Below are 22,221 nucleotides of genomic sequence, written 5' to 3'. Positions count from 1 at the left end.
TTTCAGATATACAAAGCCCGAAACTACACCCAAACTAGCGTTGCTAGGAAGCATTTCATTTTCGGCAGAAACCATGTCTTTTCATGCCTTGTACCGTCAAATGAGCAAATAATGTCATCTGTCCTCCAACGCTTCAAAATGTTTGTATGTATGGAAGCAAACATCTTTTTCATTTTTCTTTTTCATCTTTTTTCTAGATTGCACCCAAAAACAGGTCCATACGCCATCAACGGGGATCGAACCAAGGCCGGCTGGAATGCAAGACTGTTTTACACGATCACGCTATCTATACATAGCTGATGATGCTGTTGCGCAGAAGCGTGATAATATTACATCTCATTAGAAATTGAAGTTGGAAAGTGTTTTCTAATTTTACTCTTAGAAAACTCTTTCCAGCATAAAGGAGATCTATATCCATTTCGGTCTGGGCCGTGTACATATGTGGCAAAGTAATGCGTGCTTATTTGAAAAGTGTCGATTGTTTCGCTCGCTCCTATTAATCTCACATTGCCGTGCCATATATATTATACAAATGCTTACCAGTATTTGAGAGTCATGACATTTTCTGTTATTTTTACGCTCATTTGTCATGTAATAAATCGGGATGACAAAACATGGGCTAAAATCAATTTTGGGTGAATAAATGTTCGATGACTAAAAATAATTCTATAAAAGTTAAATCATATACGTAGAATGATTTGTTCATCAAATATATTTGTCGATCACGCACTGAAATATATTCCAACATCCTACGCGTGGAACGAAATATAAGCTACAATATGCCGCGGCTTGGTCGAAGATAGTTTTCATATCCTACAGTGTATACATCATTCCAATCAAGCTCTTACATATTAGAGGCGAATGAACTGAAAAGTTTAAAGCCTCTTTAATTCAACATCATCATCATCTTACATATCTCTTGAAACTCAAAGGAATTGAGTGGTTCTTGAGTAATGAAACATACAGTACTGCAGATAAAATTGTAATTTGTGTAGCCTCCAGCGTATATACGAAATTTAAAACTAAATATGGGAGATAATTTAGTGAAAAATCTAAGCATAAAAAATACCGCGACTACTGCGTAAGCTAAAGCTAATAAATGTCATTTGATGATTTGAATTGAGTGGAATTGATCTATCGTGTTTTGGCTAACATTAAGATATTATTAAAATATTGAAAAATATTAAATATTGACCTTTATTAAAAACGTCAACTTTCTATCTCCTATAGTTTCTGAAATATATTGTTATTTTGCATAGAGCCTGGAATCCTGTTTTACTCGTAATATTTTTGTTGTTCTAATTTTTCATTCGAAAGCATTTAACACTTCTACAGCGAAAACTTTTTTCTAACAACAACTTTTTTCGTGTTTTCTCTGAAAAAAATATAACTAATCCTGATTTTGTTGAAAGTCAAGATAGCGATATAGTAGGAATGAAATTCGACTATTCTTTCCAGTTGATTTTATCAACACAACATTCGCTGTTTCAGCGTTTCAGTTTACGAACCCAATGCGAACATGGCACAACCACTACATAGTGCCGACCGTTTCGTTTAACGGTTATGCGGGCGTTTATGTTCTTGTGTATTATGGGGTATAATGGTATACGGAGATGATGTTCATCTCAACCAAAACATGTAGCTCTCTTCGAACGGCTTGACGAGTGCTCGAACTGCAGCGAAAGGTTAGTTTCCTCACGACTGCTGCAGGAGACAGGCGCTGTTATAGGTGACCCGGGAACGGGTGATATTGGCAGAAAGTACGGCATTGGGGCGACAGGGTTCTGCAGGTATGTTTTTAAAAACAAGACAATAAACAGTGTGCTTTCGCGGAGAAAAAACCATCCAAATATTCTACAGTGAATTCATAGTTTTTGCGCCGTTAGTCATCAATTAAGATTGGTAATGTACAGAGATGTGCGGGCTATGTATAACAAACCTGCCGATAATTAATATTCACTAAGCGTTCGAATCCGAATACTATCATCGTCAAGGTTAGTGGTTTTGACGAAAATAAAAATAAGCTATATTTTTGCAATGGATCACAGAGAGCAGATCACGATGGATGCCATCATAACAAAAATCCCCTTTGAATGTTTGCGACATCGAGGGGGTTTACAACGCAACCGGGTTATGGAATTGTCATGTCAAGGTTTGCCTTTGAAGATGCTTTGTACGTATCAACTCATGTATGTCGTACCATCGTAGTACCTGTCGGGTCGGAACTCGTTCATTCGGGTGAAATACATTTCAACACTTCTTCACGCTTGAAATGCGTGTTATCAAAAAGAAAACGATTCTGCTGTGAACAATCATCCACCGTTTGCCGGTTGTCCAATGAAGCGAAACCTGTTGGGCCCCTCACTTGCGTTGCCACGTTCGTTATGGAGAGACGTGTATTCATTCGTACAACAGCTGCTTCGGAGGGTACACAAGTAAACAAAATTGAAAAAAAAACACCCAAACAACACGAACAGCACTAACGGTGTCTGGATCTTACGTTAAGGTCAGAATTTCTTTGTACACATGTATGAATAATCGAGCTGGGGGAATAACATTGATAATAAAAAGGGCAAATGACAATACAAATAATTTCAGGAAAACAGTGACGAATTTATTCGCAATATGAGCAATATTATTTTATTCAAGTCTGGTCACGCTAGAACGATCAGTTATGATTCGCAACACAACGTAGTGTCTTCCATGAGTCACACTGCTTGCTTCATCAAAAACTCTTTATACAACCTACAGTTCTGTCTCTTTTACTACATTCGATTCTTTGTTTTTAAGAGGCTTTAATCTTTGCAGTTCATTCACCTCTAAGTCTTTTACTACAAAATTGAGAAAATGGAATATAGTACAGAAAATGACGAAACGAAAACAGAAAATTATCACCCTTTTTCTTGTTTTCGAACGATGACAAGACGTTCGAAAATATGCCTCATTCCTATTCTTGGTTTCATACGATTCGTACGTTTCGAAGCAAATCTATCCATTCGTGGAAGCGATCTGGGTAGTGGTAACATCCATATCTCTCACGCAAAGATCACGAGTTGAATGCCCACTCCCGACATTCTTCCAAAAATGGAAGTAAAAGTGACGAACCAGCCGAAATGTGTTGAAAGTCACTATAATAGAGAAATAGTAAATAATAATAATTTCGAGCATCGTTCGTTCGATCGAATTGTCCTATCCTTGTTTTCGCACGAACGTGTTATCTCGTCTGTCAGTCAAGCGCTATTATTGAGTTGTGAATCAGATCAATTTTATGTGTTTATGTTGTTTATGTTTCCGGAGGAAATTGTTTGCTCGTCGAGGATTAAATGAATTGCTAATCGTTGGTGTTGAACAGGTGAACGATGATGGCTTCAGTGTTATTAACCTGTCCACAATCATCATCGCCCAGTTTCGAACCATACAAATTAATCGTTTAGTTGAACTTTTTATTTCTGAAAAAAATAATACGTTAAAATTGGTGATGACTACTCAGTGGAATATCGACACACTGAAATTTAAACTGCATAGACCGCAGTGTGTGATGAGCAAGAAGAAGAGGAAGGCTGGCTCGAGCACTGCAAAAAGCGAACGCATTGCCAGGGGCAGTCAAATTTCGAGGCAAGCGTCATCTAGTGAAGCACGCGATGTTGATGTAGTGAAAAGCGCTCGCATCGAACCGAGCCTTCGCGAGTGTGATACCACATCGAACAACAGCGAAGTAGGCGACTTCGGCACGTCGGTCTAAAATGTAAACGCCGTTACCCAGACAGCAACCAAAATCAAGCTCCTCCCGCTGGTGGTGAAGGCGGTCGCTCTTGACTAACTCATCAGCGAATTCGCATCGATCGGTGGTACAGCAGAGAACAAGCTGTGTGGCATAATTCAGTCTTTTTCCAAGCAGTTAACATTGTTTTTCGTCATCATAAGGGCTTCGTTGGTGCCTTTGACATTGCATGAATGCATTAAACTGACTTTATGGCGAAGCAGACATCAAGGTTGTGCGCCAATAAATCATTTGGCGCCAATAAATCAAAACCAAGCATCTTGAATGTCGTACTTGAATGTTATAAGTTATTTGGGCCAGTCGCAAAACTGCCTTCAACTAGGATTGTGCTCATCTTGATCATAATAAAGCAATGCTACTGTTTTCGAGGTTGTTGATATTAACAAAAAAAGATTTATTTCGCTTGTTTAGACAACAAGAAAGTAAATGTCGTTCTGCAATGTTGTATGTGATTCGGTTTCGCTTGCCAGTAGAAAAACTTCCTTCCTGGCAGCTGCGCTTATCTCGAATATGAGAAAGTAATGCAACTTTTTTTCGAGGCCAGTAATATAAACAGAATCATTCCTTTTGAGAATAACGCAAAATGATGAGAAGTGATAATATTCCTAGTAGTTTCAAGCCACCAATATATGGCTCTGTATGCGTGCTATGGCAAACGCTTGTTTGGCGCTTGGTTTACATTGTACGAACCTGGTGCCTGGAGGTGCAATTCCACTGAGACAATGCTAAATAACATGTAGCATGATATTTGATACTTGCATGTGTTGTCATTGTTGTTGTTTCCTCGTGGTGCCAAAGATATATTGATGTAGTTATGGGATGTGAAATAATGGTGATGGTGCAACATGTATATAACCGACTGTAGCCGAGTCTATGTCAATTGCGGAAAAGGCCACCGAAATAGCGTCCGGCGTAAATTTTCAATGCATTGACATGAAATTAATTGCTACATATGATTAGCTAGTGTATTGTTCTGCGAGGGCAAGAATGAATCATCAATCAATTATTGTCAACTGATTCTACAATGAAAAAACATTTAAGAGATTGTTCTACTAAGCAGTTGTATCTAAAATTTCACAGCACTATAGAATAATATCCGAAGGTATAAACAAGCGACTTATATAAAATAATAGCGTAGTTCTACGTCAACAATGCGGTTGTATCTTGGACACAACCTCCTATATTTTTTTAAAAAAGAACTGCCTTCTGGTGTACTAATCAGAAACATTCGGTACTTACGTATTAACGTCACCACAGCAGAAGTGCAATAAAGAGTAATCTTGTTGTTAATTTTGCTCCATTAATTTAATCTTGGAAACGGCGACATTTTTGTTTACTGCGTTTTGACAATTCAACTTCGCAAGATAGGTTTGAAATTTCGAAACACATCACCAACAGTGTTTACATCCGAAAGTGTATTCGTTCGGCCGGGTTCAAACGAATACCTTCTCCGAACGTGTTCGAATCAGAGCATTCGAACAAAAGCAGATACGACCGTAAAGGTGGCCGTACACTGTTTGTCCGGAGGTCAAATATTTGGCACTTTTTGAAAAAAATCAAAACACCTGTCGTGTTTTGTGTCGAATGATCAAATTTTATCTGTTTAAAAAGTGTCAAATGTTTGGCCTCGGCCAAACAATGTATGAGCATTCTAAGGGTATATATGTGATGTGCGTGCGGATGTATTTTTCACGGCTTCGATATTCAACATTTTGAGTGGTTTAATTTTCCCTTAACTAAACTGACCAGACGTTCCGCGTTGCGCGGGACAGTCCCGCATTTCAACAAAATGTCCCGCGTAGGATTACGTCCCGCATATGGAAAAAGGAACGAAAATGTCCGGCGATATCAATATATATCAATATTACAATTTGATCATGTTGATTTTCTTAAATGGATGAACCTCAAAATAAAACTTTTATTTGTCAGACTGTTCAAGAGCGCTTCCAATGCATTCAACAATTAATACGTTGAGCTGGTTTTATCGCACCGACAGTGGACTTTTTGTTTAGAGAGTGTCAACAGGAAACGACAGCAACAAAATCGGAAAATTGATTTTTATAAAGATTGGATTTTTATAAAGATTTATAAAGATTTTTATAAAATTCCCCTATTGATCCGCAGGGACCAACGTGAGTCAAATGAAAATTTCATCTTTGGTCCTCTAGCTCGGTCAGGGCTTAACGTGTTAAATAAGCCGGAAGATCTAGTGTATGCTGGACAGGAAGAGGCAGGGTTGTTTGATGAAGTATCGCAAATGAAGCAAATGTTGGCCGGAACCTCAATCATGGCTAATGAAAAGATGTATGTCGACATGTTCCGTGGTTTTGGTAGTCAGCTATCTCTCCATTCTGGCCATTCGCTTAAAAGTTTTCTACAGACCGCAGCTGGGATATGTTGGGAATGTTGGCGGTCTACGCGACAATGTTTATCTCCAGCCGATCCATTATCCATTCTCCAGTGATCTTTTGGCATAATGAGCTGATCCCCGTTTCGGCATAAAGATCACATCACCTTCACAAGTTTCGGCAAGCACTTCGTACTCGTTCCCCGTTCACCATATGACTCGAAAGAAGAGCGGCTTGGACATTCCCTTCTCGTCTGTCAGAGAAGGATCTTCTTCGAGAACTTGGCGTGGATGATATATTCGACGTCATCGCTTACCTGGCGTACATAAAGTACCCGGTCCCTGGTCATTCGTTGAATTCTAGCATCAAGCACGTCTCGTCTTCCATCATGAGCACGAAAAGAAGTTTCTCACTTCTTTCGCCGGAAATGGATTGAAATTTTCGAGTTGTTGAATTCGAATCGTGCTTGCCAGGCTTTAATGCTCTAACTGAGCGAGTGATTTTCAGGCGTAAACAAAATCTAAACCACCGAAAAATCACAACTGAAACTTAGAACTACTTAGAAAGAAATAATACAGATCAGGTTTAATAGCAAGGACACATGTTAAGTGTTTCACGAATAAATGAGACTCGCTAAACTATGGTTTATTTTCACATAACTTTACCTTAACCCAGACACTAACACCTAACAATATTGAAGCTCCTACCAGGGAAAATTTTTGCGATTTGTTTCGAAAGCAATTCACCGGTGTTTCAGACAGTGAGGTCTCGATAGTGATCAAGTCTTTGCAATCAATACAGTGACATGCGTTCGTTTAGACGCAGGGAATTCAAAAGCGACTACCTCATTTCTCCCAGTGTTACAAATCTCATGTATTGTGTATGTATTAGTGTCATGGCTAGTAGAAGAAACACGCATTGTACCACTATTTTTATACTGTCGGTCTGGAGTAAACTCAAATTTTCTAAAATTTGAAACTTTTGTATTGTATTCGTTTAGACGCAGTCAGTGTATTTACATATAACTGCCCACAAATCAAAATTTTTGAACATTTGCGTTCACATAAGTACAAAAAGTAGGTTGTTTCTTTGTTTATAGTGAATAATCCGTCGACATTATCCTTTTCGTTTAGGCATGGGCAAAGCAAAAGGTTTGTACGATGTCGAAAGGGGTCAAACTGCAGGTTTTGGTGGGTGTGGGTCATTCCAATCGTCAAATATCTCGGTAAATCCACCGGCAAGAGAAAGCTGTGCGATCCTGCTTGAAAATATCCACAAGTAGGGGATTAAGACCCGTACTAAGGGAAATACCAAATTGACCGCTAGACAAAAAGGTCAAATCCGTCATGAAGCGACCAAAAAACACCTGAGTTGTCCGCAGATAATAGGTAAACTTCGTCTCCCAATGCACAGAACAACCGTAAGTCGAGTTTTGAACACAATATCGAACGTCAAATGGACGAAACCCAAGCCGAAACCAAAACTTATGACAAAGCACACGAAAAATCGCCTAAAGTTCGCACAGAACTATATGTCCTGGATTAACCAGTGGTGTCAGAGAATTTTTTTCTGATGAGTAAAAAAATAACCTCGATGGCCCTGACTGTTACAGTCAATACTGTCGGATTTGTCGATTTGTCGGAATTAAATGTTACTCGATCCAAGCGATCCAAGGTGCAGGAACAATCCTGGTATGGGGAGGATTTTCTGATGACGAGAAGCTTCCTATCTGCTGGATCACCACCAAAATGCATTCCAGCAACTACTGCGAGCTTTTGGAAGACGTTTTGGTTCCATACTTGGAGGATCATATGGATGAACATGTATTCCAGCAAGACAACGCCTCTTTTCATGTTCTCCGACAAACCAAGGCCTGATTTTCTGAAGAAGACATCACCGTACTTGATTGGCCAGCATGTAGTCCTGATTGCAATCCAATTGAAAACCTCTGGGGTATTTTGGCTGCAAGAGTTTACGCCAATGAACGCCAGTTCAACACAGTAAACGACTTTAAATCATGCATACGTTCATGCTGGCAACAAATCTCTGTAAATACTCTCCATTACCTTGTCAATTAAATGCCCAGAAGAGTATATGAAATTATTAAGAATAAGGGAGGAGCTACAAAGTATTAGCCAACTGATTGACCCAGAAAATTTGAGCTTTTTTACAATGCCGACTTGAGGTGCGTCTAAACGAATGCATCAGCTTATTTTTAGTTTTTCGCATTTTTTATTCTATAAGGTGAACTTTTTTTTTGAAGAAATGATGCTCTTGACATTCTGCAAGAAAAACCTATGAAAAACATGGTGCGTCTAAATGAACGCATGTCTCTGTAGCAATGTAGTCTGTCATCTTTAGAAGCCTACTCCGCGATCAAAATATTGTACAAAATCAGAGGAAGAATCTTTGAAAAATCTACGAATACTGGACCCGACAGTATCCCATTCGTTTCGCCGCTCCGTCCTTGGTGGAGCTTTTTCGATTGATAGGAAAACGAATTTAAAAAAAAGGATGTATGAAGAAAACATCATACATCGCTTGTTCACTTGAATTGTGATAGCAAATCGATGCAATATATATATATATATATATATATATATATATATATATACATATATATATATATATATATATATATATATATATATATATATATATATATATATATATATATATATATATATATATATCTATTTCTCTGACAGGTTTGACGAAACAAAACACAGCTTCGCAGTAGCTAAACTTCAACGTCTTGGTTTCAATGGTCCTTTCCAAAACTCTCTATGGTCTTATCTCACCAATCGTGTTATTCCAGTAAAAATTGGAGACTCTGTATCTTTTCCTTTTCATGTAACATCTGGTGTTCCGCAAGGGAGTCATCTCGACCCATATATCTTTTGCTATATCTAAATGAAATTGATTTCTGTTTAAAGTGCCTCATAATTTCCTATGCAGACAACTTCCTGTTGTTCTTTCGTGTAAATTCCACTGGGGATGCGTATTTTCTACGAGAGCAGCTGAATATTTTTGCTGAATGCTGTGCAACCAGTTAAACTATCTTGAATCCATCCAAGTGTACGGTTATTTCATTCTCTCGAAAGCGCTCATTGATTAGCTATGGATATAGTAAGCTGCAAGATGAAATTTTGAGACGTGTTGACATCAAACCCGGAACATTCACCTTTACATGTGATATGAGGAATGACGCTGAAGGTCTATCACAGACTTCATGCTAGGACACAGACTTCTCTATATTCTTGCCTATAACAATAGTGCTGCAATTTCATGGCGCAATTACAATTTAATTTAAAAAAAATTAAATTTATTTAAAAATAAATTAAATTGCACTTATTTTACTCTTGCAGTATCGGCACCTTAAACACCATTCACAATTTCAGCGGCCTGGCTTGCGTTTTCGCCTTTATAAAAGAAAAAGAGTACAATGTACCGAATTTTCTCTTTGTTGACCTCCGTTGTTAACACCCTGTAACTCACAACTGAATGGAACAAACAAAAAACAGTAAAGAAATTATTTTTAGTGTGAAATATCATCTTTACAACGAGCCTAAAATTGAAGTTGTATGATCGATATTACGCGAGATATGGAACACTAAAATCGAGAAAATAATGGATTTCCCCCAAACTAATATTTCTAGCAGATATTTATAAAATTGGTGAATTATTTCCTGACACACCGGATCACAGATCGATGTTCTACATTTGAATTCCAACGGAAATTTCAGGATTGGAATGAATTAGAAAACTATTGGGTATTGGAAAAAAAAAGTTTGACAAACGATTTTCATTTCAACGATCGTTCTAATTCAAAGTAATATCCAGTTTTTATAACGTTTATCACAAAAAGCATCAAAATATCTAAACAGTATGACTAAAACGCATTATATAAAAAAATATAAATCGGATTCATTCAGATTTTTTATCGAACATTGCTCAAATCGACTCGCGGATTATTCGTAGTTTTACAATATGTTGAACCAGTTATGTTTTGTTTTGTTGTTCTTTCACCGTATCAATTCTCCTGGGGCTCGACTTTTGGAACTTTCTATGATTTCGACAAGCAGTGATGTCGTATTTCTGAAAGCGCCCTATGCAAAATGATTCACGATTTCATTGAAATATTGAAGACGTGGTATGAGTTTCCAGTTTTGTTTTAAAATCATAAAAAACTGAAAGTCAGTAGTAGCATCAATATCAACAAAAATGCCATCTGTAAGAACATTGAATATGTTGCTTCTAAGAACTAAGGCAACCGAATAAGCGTATAACGAGTTGTAGTTTTCACAATCAAATTTATTATACTATTAATAAAATTTCCGAAGAAAATCTAAGATTTTCAACAACGTCTCCATGTGTCTAAACACCGTTCATAGGTGAAACCGTTTGTTTGGTATATAGTGTTCGCGAGTCGAGTCGCACATTGGAACCGCAGCTTCTACATGTGTGTTTCCGTACGCCCATCTTCAGTTTGTTCTAAGCCACTCGATCGCGAGCTGCATGTGCCTCGTTACCGTGGTGAGTCAGATCGCAAGAAAGTAATTTTTCGAATTTATTTTTATACACATCTCGTGTTGCACTCGTCCTGCATTGTGTTGTTGGGTAATCAGTGACGAAGCATGCAACTATGGTTTGCGCGGGGGCTATTCCAGCACTCCAGAAAGTGATCAATCCACAAGGAAAGATGTGTTTATACAGTGTGAAAAGCAGTCCTGGCTGACCTCAGTGTTAATGTTTCTCGTGTTTTTGGTGATTTCTGTTGTATTTCAGTATATTTCGCTGTGATGGATTTGAGAATATATACAGCCTCTCCAAATAGGCTTAAGGCTGATATCAGTTGGGGACCTTCAATATTCAGGAATATCGTAAACTGGTTTGAAAATCTACGCAATGGGATGCCGTGTTCTACTATTTTGATACGCGAGACTAAAGAAACGTTTCGACTAACGTGACCGTGGGTGAACATAAAAACAAGCACATATGTCTATATCCGTATTGAGCGCCAGTATACGTGTCCGTAAAATTCACCCGAAGTAAATACGGACGCTTGTAGCATGTGAGCTGATTTGTGAATGTCGGTGATTGCCGGCGTCTGGTTGACGGAATGATGGGAGGCGAAAGCAATGCGATCTGATTAATTTAATTAGGCATTTGGTAGTTTGCCTAATGTTTCATTTGAATGCCTAATTTTGATTACAAACTGATCATGAATAGAGCATGTGTTGCGGATTTTTTGTTTTATTTCCATATATCAAGTAAACACATTCTTTACGATTCTTTTGCAAAATAACAACTGTAATGTACGCAAAACTTAGCATGTTAACGAATGTTTAGTGTATTGTTCGAGAAATTCTCAGTCTTCATAATAGAATCTTAATAGAATTTGATCGAATCGATAGAGTTCATTGTAATGATGTGCAATTAACTTATTCTACACATTAATTATCGAAGTGTGAGCCAAACCATATGAGCATTATTTTACTCCAATCAAAGCACATGATAGGTACTAGTTGTTATTAATTTAAAATTTCATTCTAGTGATGTAGAGCCTAACAAATAAGAGTGTTTATTATTTTCAATGCGTACTGAAAAATGCATTTAAAATTTGTAATCAACGAAATGCATTCGTTGAACACATGCTTGAAGCTCTAGTCATCTAGAATTCGTAAACAAATGAATCGAAGTCTTCGTTAAAAAAGAATAAAATAAGTAAAAAAAAAACTTTTTAAGTTAAATGGTTTAATTGCTCTTTCATTAGTCTAGGGCATTGATAAGACTAAAATAAAATCGTGGGACATATGATGAAGACGCTAGTTCTTCCTTTCTTTCTCCTTCTTGGGAATCACGTGTGGCGAAGAGTACTGAAATTCCTACAGATTCGATATTTCTCTATCATCAACATTACCATTGCTAGCTCGATTGACTCAGGTTTGCTCGTCAACGAATCTTCTGTTATGATGATCCTCTGAGTCTTACTTTTGCGGTCATCGTCTGAGTACTCTACCCACTATCAAACTCGCGCTTTAATACTTCTCATTTTGGTACTTCTCATCAACGCTCTATTAGCTCCGAGTTCTGATTTAATAGGTCATCGTCTCGATACTCATCGCAGACTCGCTCTGTCTTCTGGTCGAGGGGATGGCAATTTACGATGGTAATGCGATCTAACCAAACATCGCTATCCTTCGAAATTTCATTCATTCCATTTCCAACACATTGAGTAATTTCTTCTTGTGCCTGAATTGAAATTCTGACACAAGGATTTCCTCAGTAAATAGATGTTGTTGTGAGGACTGCAACTGACCTACGGACAGCGCTAAATCATCTCAATGGTGGAAGGTATTTTTGTGGAACCAGATTGTATTATACTGGTGTCATTGTTACTATACAACCATCATTGATAGGTTAAAAGTCGCTAGTTGTGGATAATGGAAATCCAACGTGCCCCACGAATTTATTTTAGTCTTGTCAATGCCCTAAACTAGTGCAGGAGAGGTGTGATAACTGCTCACTGCTACTTGCCTAATTATTTTCTAGCTTTTAGTACATCGTTATGTTTAATCCCAATTAAACCGTTTAACTTAATTTTTTTTTTACTTATTTTATTTTCTAGTTTTTAGTACATTATCTGCTTCATAAGAATATTTCTTTACAATATAACTATTGTACTGTATTCTATCAGTCAAATAACTTCATTTGATATCGATATCGAGTGGATTGCAGAAAATACATAGTGTGTTCTCTAAGTCAATAAATAACTGAGTTCTACTAGTGAAGCCCTTTCGTTTTATACCCATATTGATAGAGTTTTGAAAAAAAATATGTGGCGCCATTTTGTGGTGGCGACCATTTTGGATTTGTATTTTTCATAAATAACCGTATTCTACTATTCAAGCCCTTTCATTTGATACCCATATTAATGAGGTTTTGAGAAAATATATAGTCCGCCATTTTGTAGTGGCAGCCATCTTGGATTTATGTTTTTCATAAATAACTGAGTTCTATTAGTGAAGCCCTTTCATTTGATACCCATATTGATGGGGTTTTGGAAAACCCATATCGATGAAGTTTTGAGAAAATATGTGATCCGCCATTTTGTAACGGCCGCCATCTTGGATTTTCAAGATCATGAAATACGCAGTTTTATAATGACTACAGAGATAAAGGTGTGTTCCAAATTTTAGATCAATCGGTCAACAGAAAGGGAGTCAAATTTCTATTAATGTGGGTCAGCGCTACAGACAAACATGTTACAAACATACAAACAGATTAAAGGGCAAGCTAAATAAAACCGTTTAAAAAAGACGGGCGGGTAAAGTCATAACCGCCAGACGTAGGACTACATGTCAATTTTAATAACTTATGTAACATCCGAGTAGTTTTTCAGTATCTCTTATCATAGTTATATCTCCAACGCTCCCAAAGAAATAATCCACAAATTATACTAAACTAAACTAAAAATCCACAACTAAAGCAATCGCAATGGCATGATTTTTTGTTAGTTTAAAAAACAGAGAATATCACAGCAACGTCGAAATATTTTTTTTTTTTCAAATAAAGCAAATAATTTTTTGTACTTCTCAGCTTAGCGTTTTTCGTGCACTTCGACAGTTCCTATTGGAGAGCTTACCATGGCTTTCCGAAGCATCCAATTGTGTATTGTGTGGCAAGGAAAGCGCAATAATACGCTTGTTGCTCTAGGGCTGTCGAACGAATTTCAAATCCGAAAAAACGTTAGGGGCTGTCCACATACCACGTGGACAGAAAAAACACACTTGTAAAAAAATGTGTTGCTAGCACATAGAATACGTATTCAATAATAGAAAGTTGATTTCGGCTCACAGCTTTACTTCAGAAGTGTGCTTATTCCATCTGAGAATCTTAAAGGTTCCTGAGGGATTGGCAGTAGCAACAACAATCCTATAAGTGGATTTTATATTGTGTCATAATATGAGCCATCAGTGGCGAACTTTTCGAGTTTATGAAGCGCACAAAAACAAAATTTTATATGTATAGATTTTTTTTATCAATTAAAAATAATTTCAAGAAAAGAAAAGATGGAATAGAGACCATGCACTGATATCTTAAGATCTTCATTTGATAAAAGATTGAGGAGTAAAGGGTCGAAATTTCTAAGAGAGTTCGGAACGCCTGTACTTTCGATATAAATCATGACATGAAGACAAAAAATTCAACATTTTCAAACTACAAATTTCTGGTTTATGGATATCATACGTACATATTTTAATTTAATATGTATATGTGTTGTAGACAAAAGACATTGCAAGAAAAGATAAAAAGATAAAAGAAAAAATATTTCATGAAATAATGAACGCACCGCAAATCGATGGTCAAATCTGCCCACTGCAAACTTGAAAATATTCTATACAAGGTCCAGTTGTTGCTTTGACGAATGCATTATTTTATAACATAGTTATACCGTTTAAAAAATCATTCAAAATTTTCGATGTCGCATTTTGCTCCTCTATTTTTTTTTGTCGACTGTAGTTTTTTGAAGAACTCCGGAGTACGATTGGTCACAGAAAGTGTCGATTCATTTACACATTCGCTTCACTTTAAGTCATCAGCGCAATGTGAAACCTTTTCCGCAATAGTTCCGGGAATTTTCAGAGAGTACTGATAGCGTATTAGGAATATTTTCAATGTATATTTTTTAATTTTTCAACTGCTTTTATTGACCATTCTTCATTGAGTGTCTAGATGGCTTTCAAAATGGTCGCGGGGAAAAACTACCACCCCTATTCTGTATTTTGATCGACTTGATAAAATTCCATTCTGTATGCCGTTCAAGTTGTTTTTGCGTTTCGTTCAATCTGCTTCTCTTCGAACATTAAATGGGCAAAAAATAGTTAATGCAAAATTATATATCGAACGACATAATGGTTTCGAACGGAATGCAGAATCGGTGTATACATCAGAAAACTTACGACTCATTATTTTTTTTACTAACCTTCCCCGAAAAATTATTTGTATTACTCTCCTCCGCTAAAATCCTTATCAAAACATCACTTATCAAATTCGAACAGTTTACTAAAGAACAATTCAACGCCAAATTAATCAGTCGCAGGCCCGATCCTCCCCTTTTTTAAAAAAAATTGTACAGTTTTGGTGTGAAATCTCCTGCCTGATTGGAATAAGTTTTTGAGAAATCAATTAATTTAATAGAAAGTTAATTGATTCTTCAAAAACATGAAGAAATGTTTAACCCATTTCAGGCCAAGCGTTCGAAAAATCGAACAGCATCTTTGATGACTTTTCATGGCTTTGGAAAGCTACGTTATGGTAAGGGTTTGGCATCGAATTATAGCTCAATTTATTAGCTATCACTTACCATCAATTTCATTCGATTTTGTATAACTTTATTGGACAATAAATTCGGATTTAAGCAACTATGTGCGAAAAGTACATGTGAGGTTATGTACTAAAATAATAATAAAACCTTCTAATAAAAAACAAAACCTTCTAAAATGCAAAAATATTTAAACTTTTTTACAGTATTAATTTGATAAAAGAACACACATTGTGATATTGAAAAAAAAAAAACCCATTGGATTGAATTTCCTATAGGATCATAAGTGTAGGTTTTAGCCATTGTTTTTGTTTGGCGATTTTTCGGTTTTTTGTCATTTTCCGGAAAAATGGAAGGACGGAAAAAATAATTCTTGAAGATTTGGGTTTCTGTAACGCCAATAATCAAAATTACACCAATGGAGTTCGTTAAAAAATATATTTTACAGCTTGGTCGTTAATGGGTTAAACTGCTGAGAAAAAATTCTTATAAATTGAATAGAATATCGAAAACTATTATATCTGTTTGAAATATTGTTATATACAAGTTGTTAGATAACTGATCCGAAATATTTCAGGTGATCGAGGATCGTATTTGATGAAAAAATCTTCCACGCTTATGGTCAAATCTCATCTACGAAAGAATTATTGAACTTTTCCTTGAGACCGTTTTGTTTGCCTTAAACTGTCTTTAATTCAAAAATTACGCTGCTTAGCACGATTCATTTGCTTTCATTTGAGAAAATTGTGCATAAATTATGTTGTGAATCATTTAAATTTTTGCAAGATAAAAAGAAGGATAACAGTGTAGTGTCAAGGAAAGAATTGTAGAGTGGTTGGACAGCTTCAATTTTAGAAACAATCCAGTTTATCGTGCATTTTAGGAAATTCCAGTTTATCATGCATATGAACATATATAAGCACAAAAATTTAAGTTTCATCTTTACCTCTAAAAGTTACTTGGTTCCATTAATTCAAATGTTTTACAACTGCATTCTACGTAAATTTTTTTTTAGTTTTTAAATGAGTAACATAATTATTCTAAGTAGCGTACTTTCTAAATTAGAGTCAGTTCATTACATAAAATTCGGCTCAAGAAAAGTTCAACAACTCTAGTTGAGAATAGACCATATGCGTAGAATTTTTTCATCAAATATGATCCTCTATCACCTCCTGAAATATTCCGAATCAGCTACCTAATTCCACGTATATTTTTATCAAAACACAGGTGGTTGTATTTTAAAAAAATATTCTTCCTGTCCACGTGGACTCGATCAATACCCCCTCCCCCCTCTCCGTGGACAAGCGTTGACATTGTTGACAAAAAACAAAAGCCGCTCGGGGTCTAATCTGGAGAATACGGTAGATGGGGCAACAGTTCGTAGTGTAATTCGACCAATTTGGCCGTGGCGACGGCGGAATTTTCATTTTTGACGTAGGACTACGTCTTTCGTTAAGGGTGCCAAATCAGAAAACAGGTCACGTTTTTATGAAATAAAGTTAACGTTAATAACTATTTTTGCCGTGAATGGATTTTGACGATTTACATACTAAACGAAGAGGAAATAACGTAAGATTTGTTTGATATGTTATACATTAGAATCCCCTGGTTTGTAAATGGTTAAAATTCATGAAAACTTTAAGCGGTTCTATTTTCCCCTGCATTTGTTCTGTCCATTTGTGTGCTTTCCCGAACAGAGCTGTCAATAACGAGCAACTTATCGACGACCAACGGAGGGGAAATCGTAGGATTCAAAGTCTCCGTGAACAATGGAATAGTAGAAGAATGAAGGGGAATAAATGCCTAGAGTATAAACAGTGGATCTCGCTGAGGCAAACTTCCATTCGGCATCGGACTGTTGAGCAATCCAGTTCACTTTGCTTTCGCTGCGCTTCGATCTAAGATTGGACCCCACCAGTGATGAACAAGAAGAAGAGGAAGGCAGGCTCGAACCCTGCAAAAAACGAACGCTTTGCCAGGGACAATAAAATTTCGAGACAAGCGTCATCTAATGATGCACGCGATGGCGGTTTCGGCGCGACGGTCGAAAATGTAAACGCAGTTACCCAGGCAGGAACCAAAATCAAGCTCTCCCCGCTGGTGGCGAAGGCGGTCGCTCTTGACAAACTCATCAGCGAATTCGCATCGATGGGTGTTACATCAGAGTACAAGCTGTGTGGCATTATGCCGTCTTTTTCCAAGCAGTTAACATTGTTTGTTTTCCGTCATCATAAGGGCTTCGTTGGCGCCTTTGAGAATGCATCAATGCATTAAACTGACGTTATGGCGAAGCAGGTGTTAAGGTTGTGTGCCAAAAAAATTATTTGAGGAATACCAAGCATCTTGAATGTCTTACTGGAATATTATAAGTTATTTGGATTCGCGTGCCAGTCGCAAAACTGCCTTCAACTAGGATTGCATTTGCGCTAATATTGATCATAATGAAGCATTGCTACTATTTTCGAAGTTGTTATTAACGAAAAGAGTTTATTTCGCTTGTTTAGTCACCAATAAAGTAAATGTCGTTCTGGAATTTTGTATGTGATTAGGTTTCGCTTGCCAGTAACAAAACTTCCTCCACTAAGGGTGACAGCTGCGCTTCTCTCAAGCATGAGGAAGTAATGCAACTTTTCTCAAGGCCAGTAATATTAACAGAAGCGTTTCTTTTGAGAATAGCGCAAAATGATGGGAAGTGTTTATATTTCTGGTAGTTTCAAGCCACCAATGTATGGCTCTGTATGCATGCTATGGCGAACGCTTGTTTGGCGCTTTGTTTATGTTGTACGAACGATGCCTAGAGGTGCGATTTCTTTGAGGCAATACTAAATAACATGTAGCATGATATTTGATACTTGCAACGGTTATCATTGTTGAAAAGTTGTTGTTGTTTCCATGCGGTGCCAAAGATATGTTGATGCAGTTATAAGATGTGGAATAATGGTGCTGGTGCAACATGTATATAATCGACTGTAGCCGAGTCTATGTAAATTGCGAAAAAGGCCACCGGAATAGCGTTCGAGGTAAATTTCCAATGCATTGACATGAAATAAATTGCGACATACGATCAGCTAGTGTATTGTTTTGCGAGGGCAAGAATGAATCATCAATCAATTATCGTCAACTGATTCTACAATGAAAAAGCCGTTCCAGAGATTATTCTACTAAGCAGTTGTTTCTAATTTCACAGCATTATAGAATAATATCCGAAGGTAAAAACAAGCGACTTATAAAAAATAACAGCGTAGTTCTACGTCACAATGTGGTCGTATCTTGGACACAACCTCCTATAATTTTTTTAATACGCGGACACGCCCGCTTCCACAAACGGTAAAAACAAAACTACGAGTCCGATTCGGTTGAAATTTTGACAGTAGCCGTTTACGAGAATGTACTACACGATAAGTAATCTCTCTTGCGATACTGACACTATCGGGCGATGAGTTCTGATCGGACCGCCTTCGTATGTCTATCGCAGTGCCGCCCGTGGTGATAATTGAAAACATGAGATTTCTTAACGACTATTTGAACTCTTTATTGAAGGGGGTTCATAGAATGTAATTGTGCGCTTTCCTTAGACACAATTGAATTAGTAATGCCAAATATATGACCATCAACACCATCTAGTGACAAATGATCGCGAATAGTTTTGAATGACCCAATAAAGTATTTGTCCTGCAAAAGTAATGCTTTAGTTGATAAGCTATTAAATGCGCCACTCGTATACTTATGCTATACTTTGCGCTTTGCGCTTAGTAAACAGATGCTGTATCTCAAGGTAACTGTATTATTACGCACAAGCAAACATCATCTGCCACAAGTTAGATAAGCATTACAGTGCGTCACTGACCCGATTTTTCTGTGGAAGGAAACGGCGCATTTTTTTATCATTCATATCTACTTTCTTTATAGATTTCACCCGTTCGTGTCCTTATCTGTGGTTGGCGAATCTAGCCCCCGAACGGTGAACAAATGATAACTTACGGTTTATCACCCAGGACACCGTTCTAGAGAGAGTGTACTCGATCCAGGAACATAAGCAGCGCCACGTGAACTATTCTCGAATCAACGTAACGATGAATCTCTCCGGTATAAGCGATGTGTATCAGCATGGGCTTCAGCAGAATCCGATTGATGTTCTTGCCCCAGAAAGCACGGTCAGCATTGGAAAGAACCAAGCCAAACTGTTAGCCATTGTTGCGCTGGGAATCGGAAGCTTCGTAGCAGGGATATTACCACTGTTTATTGCCCAGCGTAATAGAGATAGATTTCCAGGTCTGATCTCCTTTCTGCTGTGCTTTGGAGCAGGTGTACTGCTCGCCACCGCCTTAGTTCACATGCTGCCCGAAGTGCGTGATGCCCTGAAAGAGTACGCCGAAATTGTATTTTGTCTCGGATTTTTCCTCATTTATACCGTTGATGAGTGCAGCCATTTGTGTGGCCTCAGTGGACATGGGCATGGACATGAGCATGAGAGGAAGGCGTCTGCAGTTAGACGACTAAGTCGAGACTCGACCGGTGGAGATATTGACGGTGGTAGAAGTTACGGTACCAGCGAAGAAACAACGCTGCTCACTAAAAGGTATGTCGTAATTTCAGTTGTGATGTTTGAACATAAATAAATACTATCATTTTTTCGCAGTGAAAGTAGTATCCAAATACCACAGCGAACCTCGGAATGTGAGGTTGGACCGAGCGCACAAGTAATGGGAACGGGCTCCAACGAGAGTCTGCCACAAGTGACGATGGCATCAGTAAAACCGGCCGAGCAAGTGACTGGCGTATTCAGTCTACTATTGGCTCTAGTCGTCCATTCGTTACTTGAAGGTCTAGCCATAGGCGTCCAGAGTACCGCACCCGGGGTACTTCTTCTTTTGGGCGCTGTTAGTGCACACAAATACGTTGTGGCATTCTGTCTTGGAGTCGAGATCTGCTCTAACGGCAGTCGAAATCAGTACTCCCATATTGTGCAAATTTTGATCTTCTCTGTTGGATCTGTGGCCGGAATAGCAGTGGGAATGGTGCTAGATGATGTGGGTGAAACGTTCAACATGGTGATACCGGTGTTACAAGGCATCGCCGGTGGAACCCTGTTGTACGTCACAGTCAGTGAAGTTCTTCCGCGGGAGCGTTCGAAACGTGGTGACAACTATACGCGACAATTAGGCCTTCTGCAGCTAATTGCAGTTATCTTAGGGTTTACGGTGATGTCTACTTTAAGTCTTATTATATCGGAAAAGTAACGTACTGAACGAGATCCATTTTGGATGATATATACATATTTTTTTTAGTAAAAAAGAAAACTTATTCGAGAAAAACGAACAAATGTAGAAAGTGTGCCAATTTATTGGTAACCATAAATTTTGGAAAAAAAAAACAAATACTGTAGTTTTTCAAGTCCGAAACATATCTGACTGCAATATATGAGGAAATGCGTAATACGAAGGTACTTGATGGTAATTGATGATAAACGATTTGCGTATAGGAAAGACGGGACGATTGCGATGTAATGTATATTGAATAGAGTTCACAAACCATACAAAAGCGTATTGAGTTTCGTTAACAAACAAAATACAGTAGAATTTCAAGATGACTACAGGTTTGTTTTGACATATTGGCTCACCTGGTAGTACACTTCTATGCGCCTTATGTCGGGTTTATACACTTTCAGCTACTCGGTGCGAGTTAAGTGCGATTCAGATACAACATCCACGTCACGTTCACGTTCCGTCCCGTCACGTTGCGTCAATTATTCTTCCAAGCAGTTCTTATGCAAACATTCACATACATCGGCAACGGGAACTTCGACTTCCCGTTGCTGGTGTATGTGAATGCTTCAATAGAAATTCCATGGAAGAAAAATTGACGCAACGTGACGTGACGGAACGTGAACGTGACGTGGATGTTGTATGTGAATCGCACTTTAAACATCGAACGAACCGAAGAATGACGAACGTATCCAATAACACGAAATTTGACATTTGATTCGTATGTTTGGGGCTACTCGCCCGTTTAAAAACAACAAACTTTGGAGTAGATCGGCGGCGAGTAGCTCCATACATACAAATCAAATGTCAAATTTCGTGGTATGTGAGCGTTTGTCATTCTTCGGATCGTTTGACATTTACTCGCAACCGAGTAACTCAGGCCCCGGCCAAGAGGACATGATCCGCGAGTCAAGATGTGTTGCAAATTTAGCTGTCATTGCCAAACTATCAAACTACTCGGTGAGCTCATGGCAGATCAATAGAACAAGGTGCGCCTATTCGCTAATCATATTTAACTCGTAATAATCATCAAATTCGGGAAAATTTAAAGAATGCAGTTTTGCAATCTTAAAATTTGAATGGAGATTCTTAAGTTATTCGATTACTCAAAACACGACGCTTACTTAACCATTTGGCTATATATTTCACAACAAACAACATCTACAAAAACTCGACATTATAATATAAAATCATCATCAGACACAATGTCAGTTCAATATTATTTCACAATTTGCGAGAATACGCAATACTGTGTTGCATAGAATACATATTCGATGTATAAAAGTATATTTTCATTCATTATATTTTATTTTAGAAGTGTGTTGATTTCATCCTGTAAATTCATGGCTATAGAGTGGTTTTCACAATTGCATTTGCGACTCGGACATATTTGACGCTGTTAAATGCTATGTATTAGTATATGGATGTCCTAAGGGTGGAGTAACTAACAGTTCGGTTCTTGTTTTTAAAGGGACTTTAACCCAAAGGTCATTCGTCCCG

The 22,221-nt window shown here is 37.7% G+C and overlaps 1 protein-coding gene across 2 annotated transcripts; it reads left to right on the top strand.

Annotated features, from left to right (window-relative positions):
• Positions 1 to 1,646: 1,646 nt before the first annotated feature.
• LOC129777788 (zinc transporter ZIP1) lies at positions 1,647 to 20,742 on the top strand. 2 transcript variants are annotated; one of them, XM_055784272.1, is made up of 3 exons: positions 1,647 to 1,790; positions 19,367 to 20,036; positions 20,097 to 20,742. In XM_055784272.1, exons 2-3 carry the CDS (start codon positions 19,531 to 19,533, stop codon positions 20,695 to 20,697), a joined length of 1,107 nt encoding a protein of 368 aa, XP_055640247.1. In that variant the 5' UTR covers positions 1,647 to 1,790; positions 19,367 to 19,530; the 3' UTR covers positions 20,698 to 20,742. The 2 variants fall into 2 exon arrangements, with proteins under 2 accessions (XP_055640247.1, XP_055640248.1); XM_055784273.1 differs by lacking the exon at positions 1,647 to 1,790 and adding an exon at positions 10,532 to 10,665.
• The last annotated feature ends 1,479 nt before the right edge of the window (positions 20,743 to 22,221 follow it).

The sequence above is a fragment of the Toxorhynchites rutilus genome, chromosome 3 (assembly GCF_029784135.1).
Source record: "Toxorhynchites rutilus septentrionalis strain SRP chromosome 3, ASM2978413v1, whole genome shotgun sequence".
NCBI classification, from domain to species: Eukaryota; Metazoa; Arthropoda; class Insecta; order Diptera; family Culicidae; genus Toxorhynchites; species Toxorhynchites rutilus.
The sequence above is the reverse complement of the archived record's forward strand: the minus strand, read 5'-3'. Positions and strand labels throughout refer to the sequence as shown.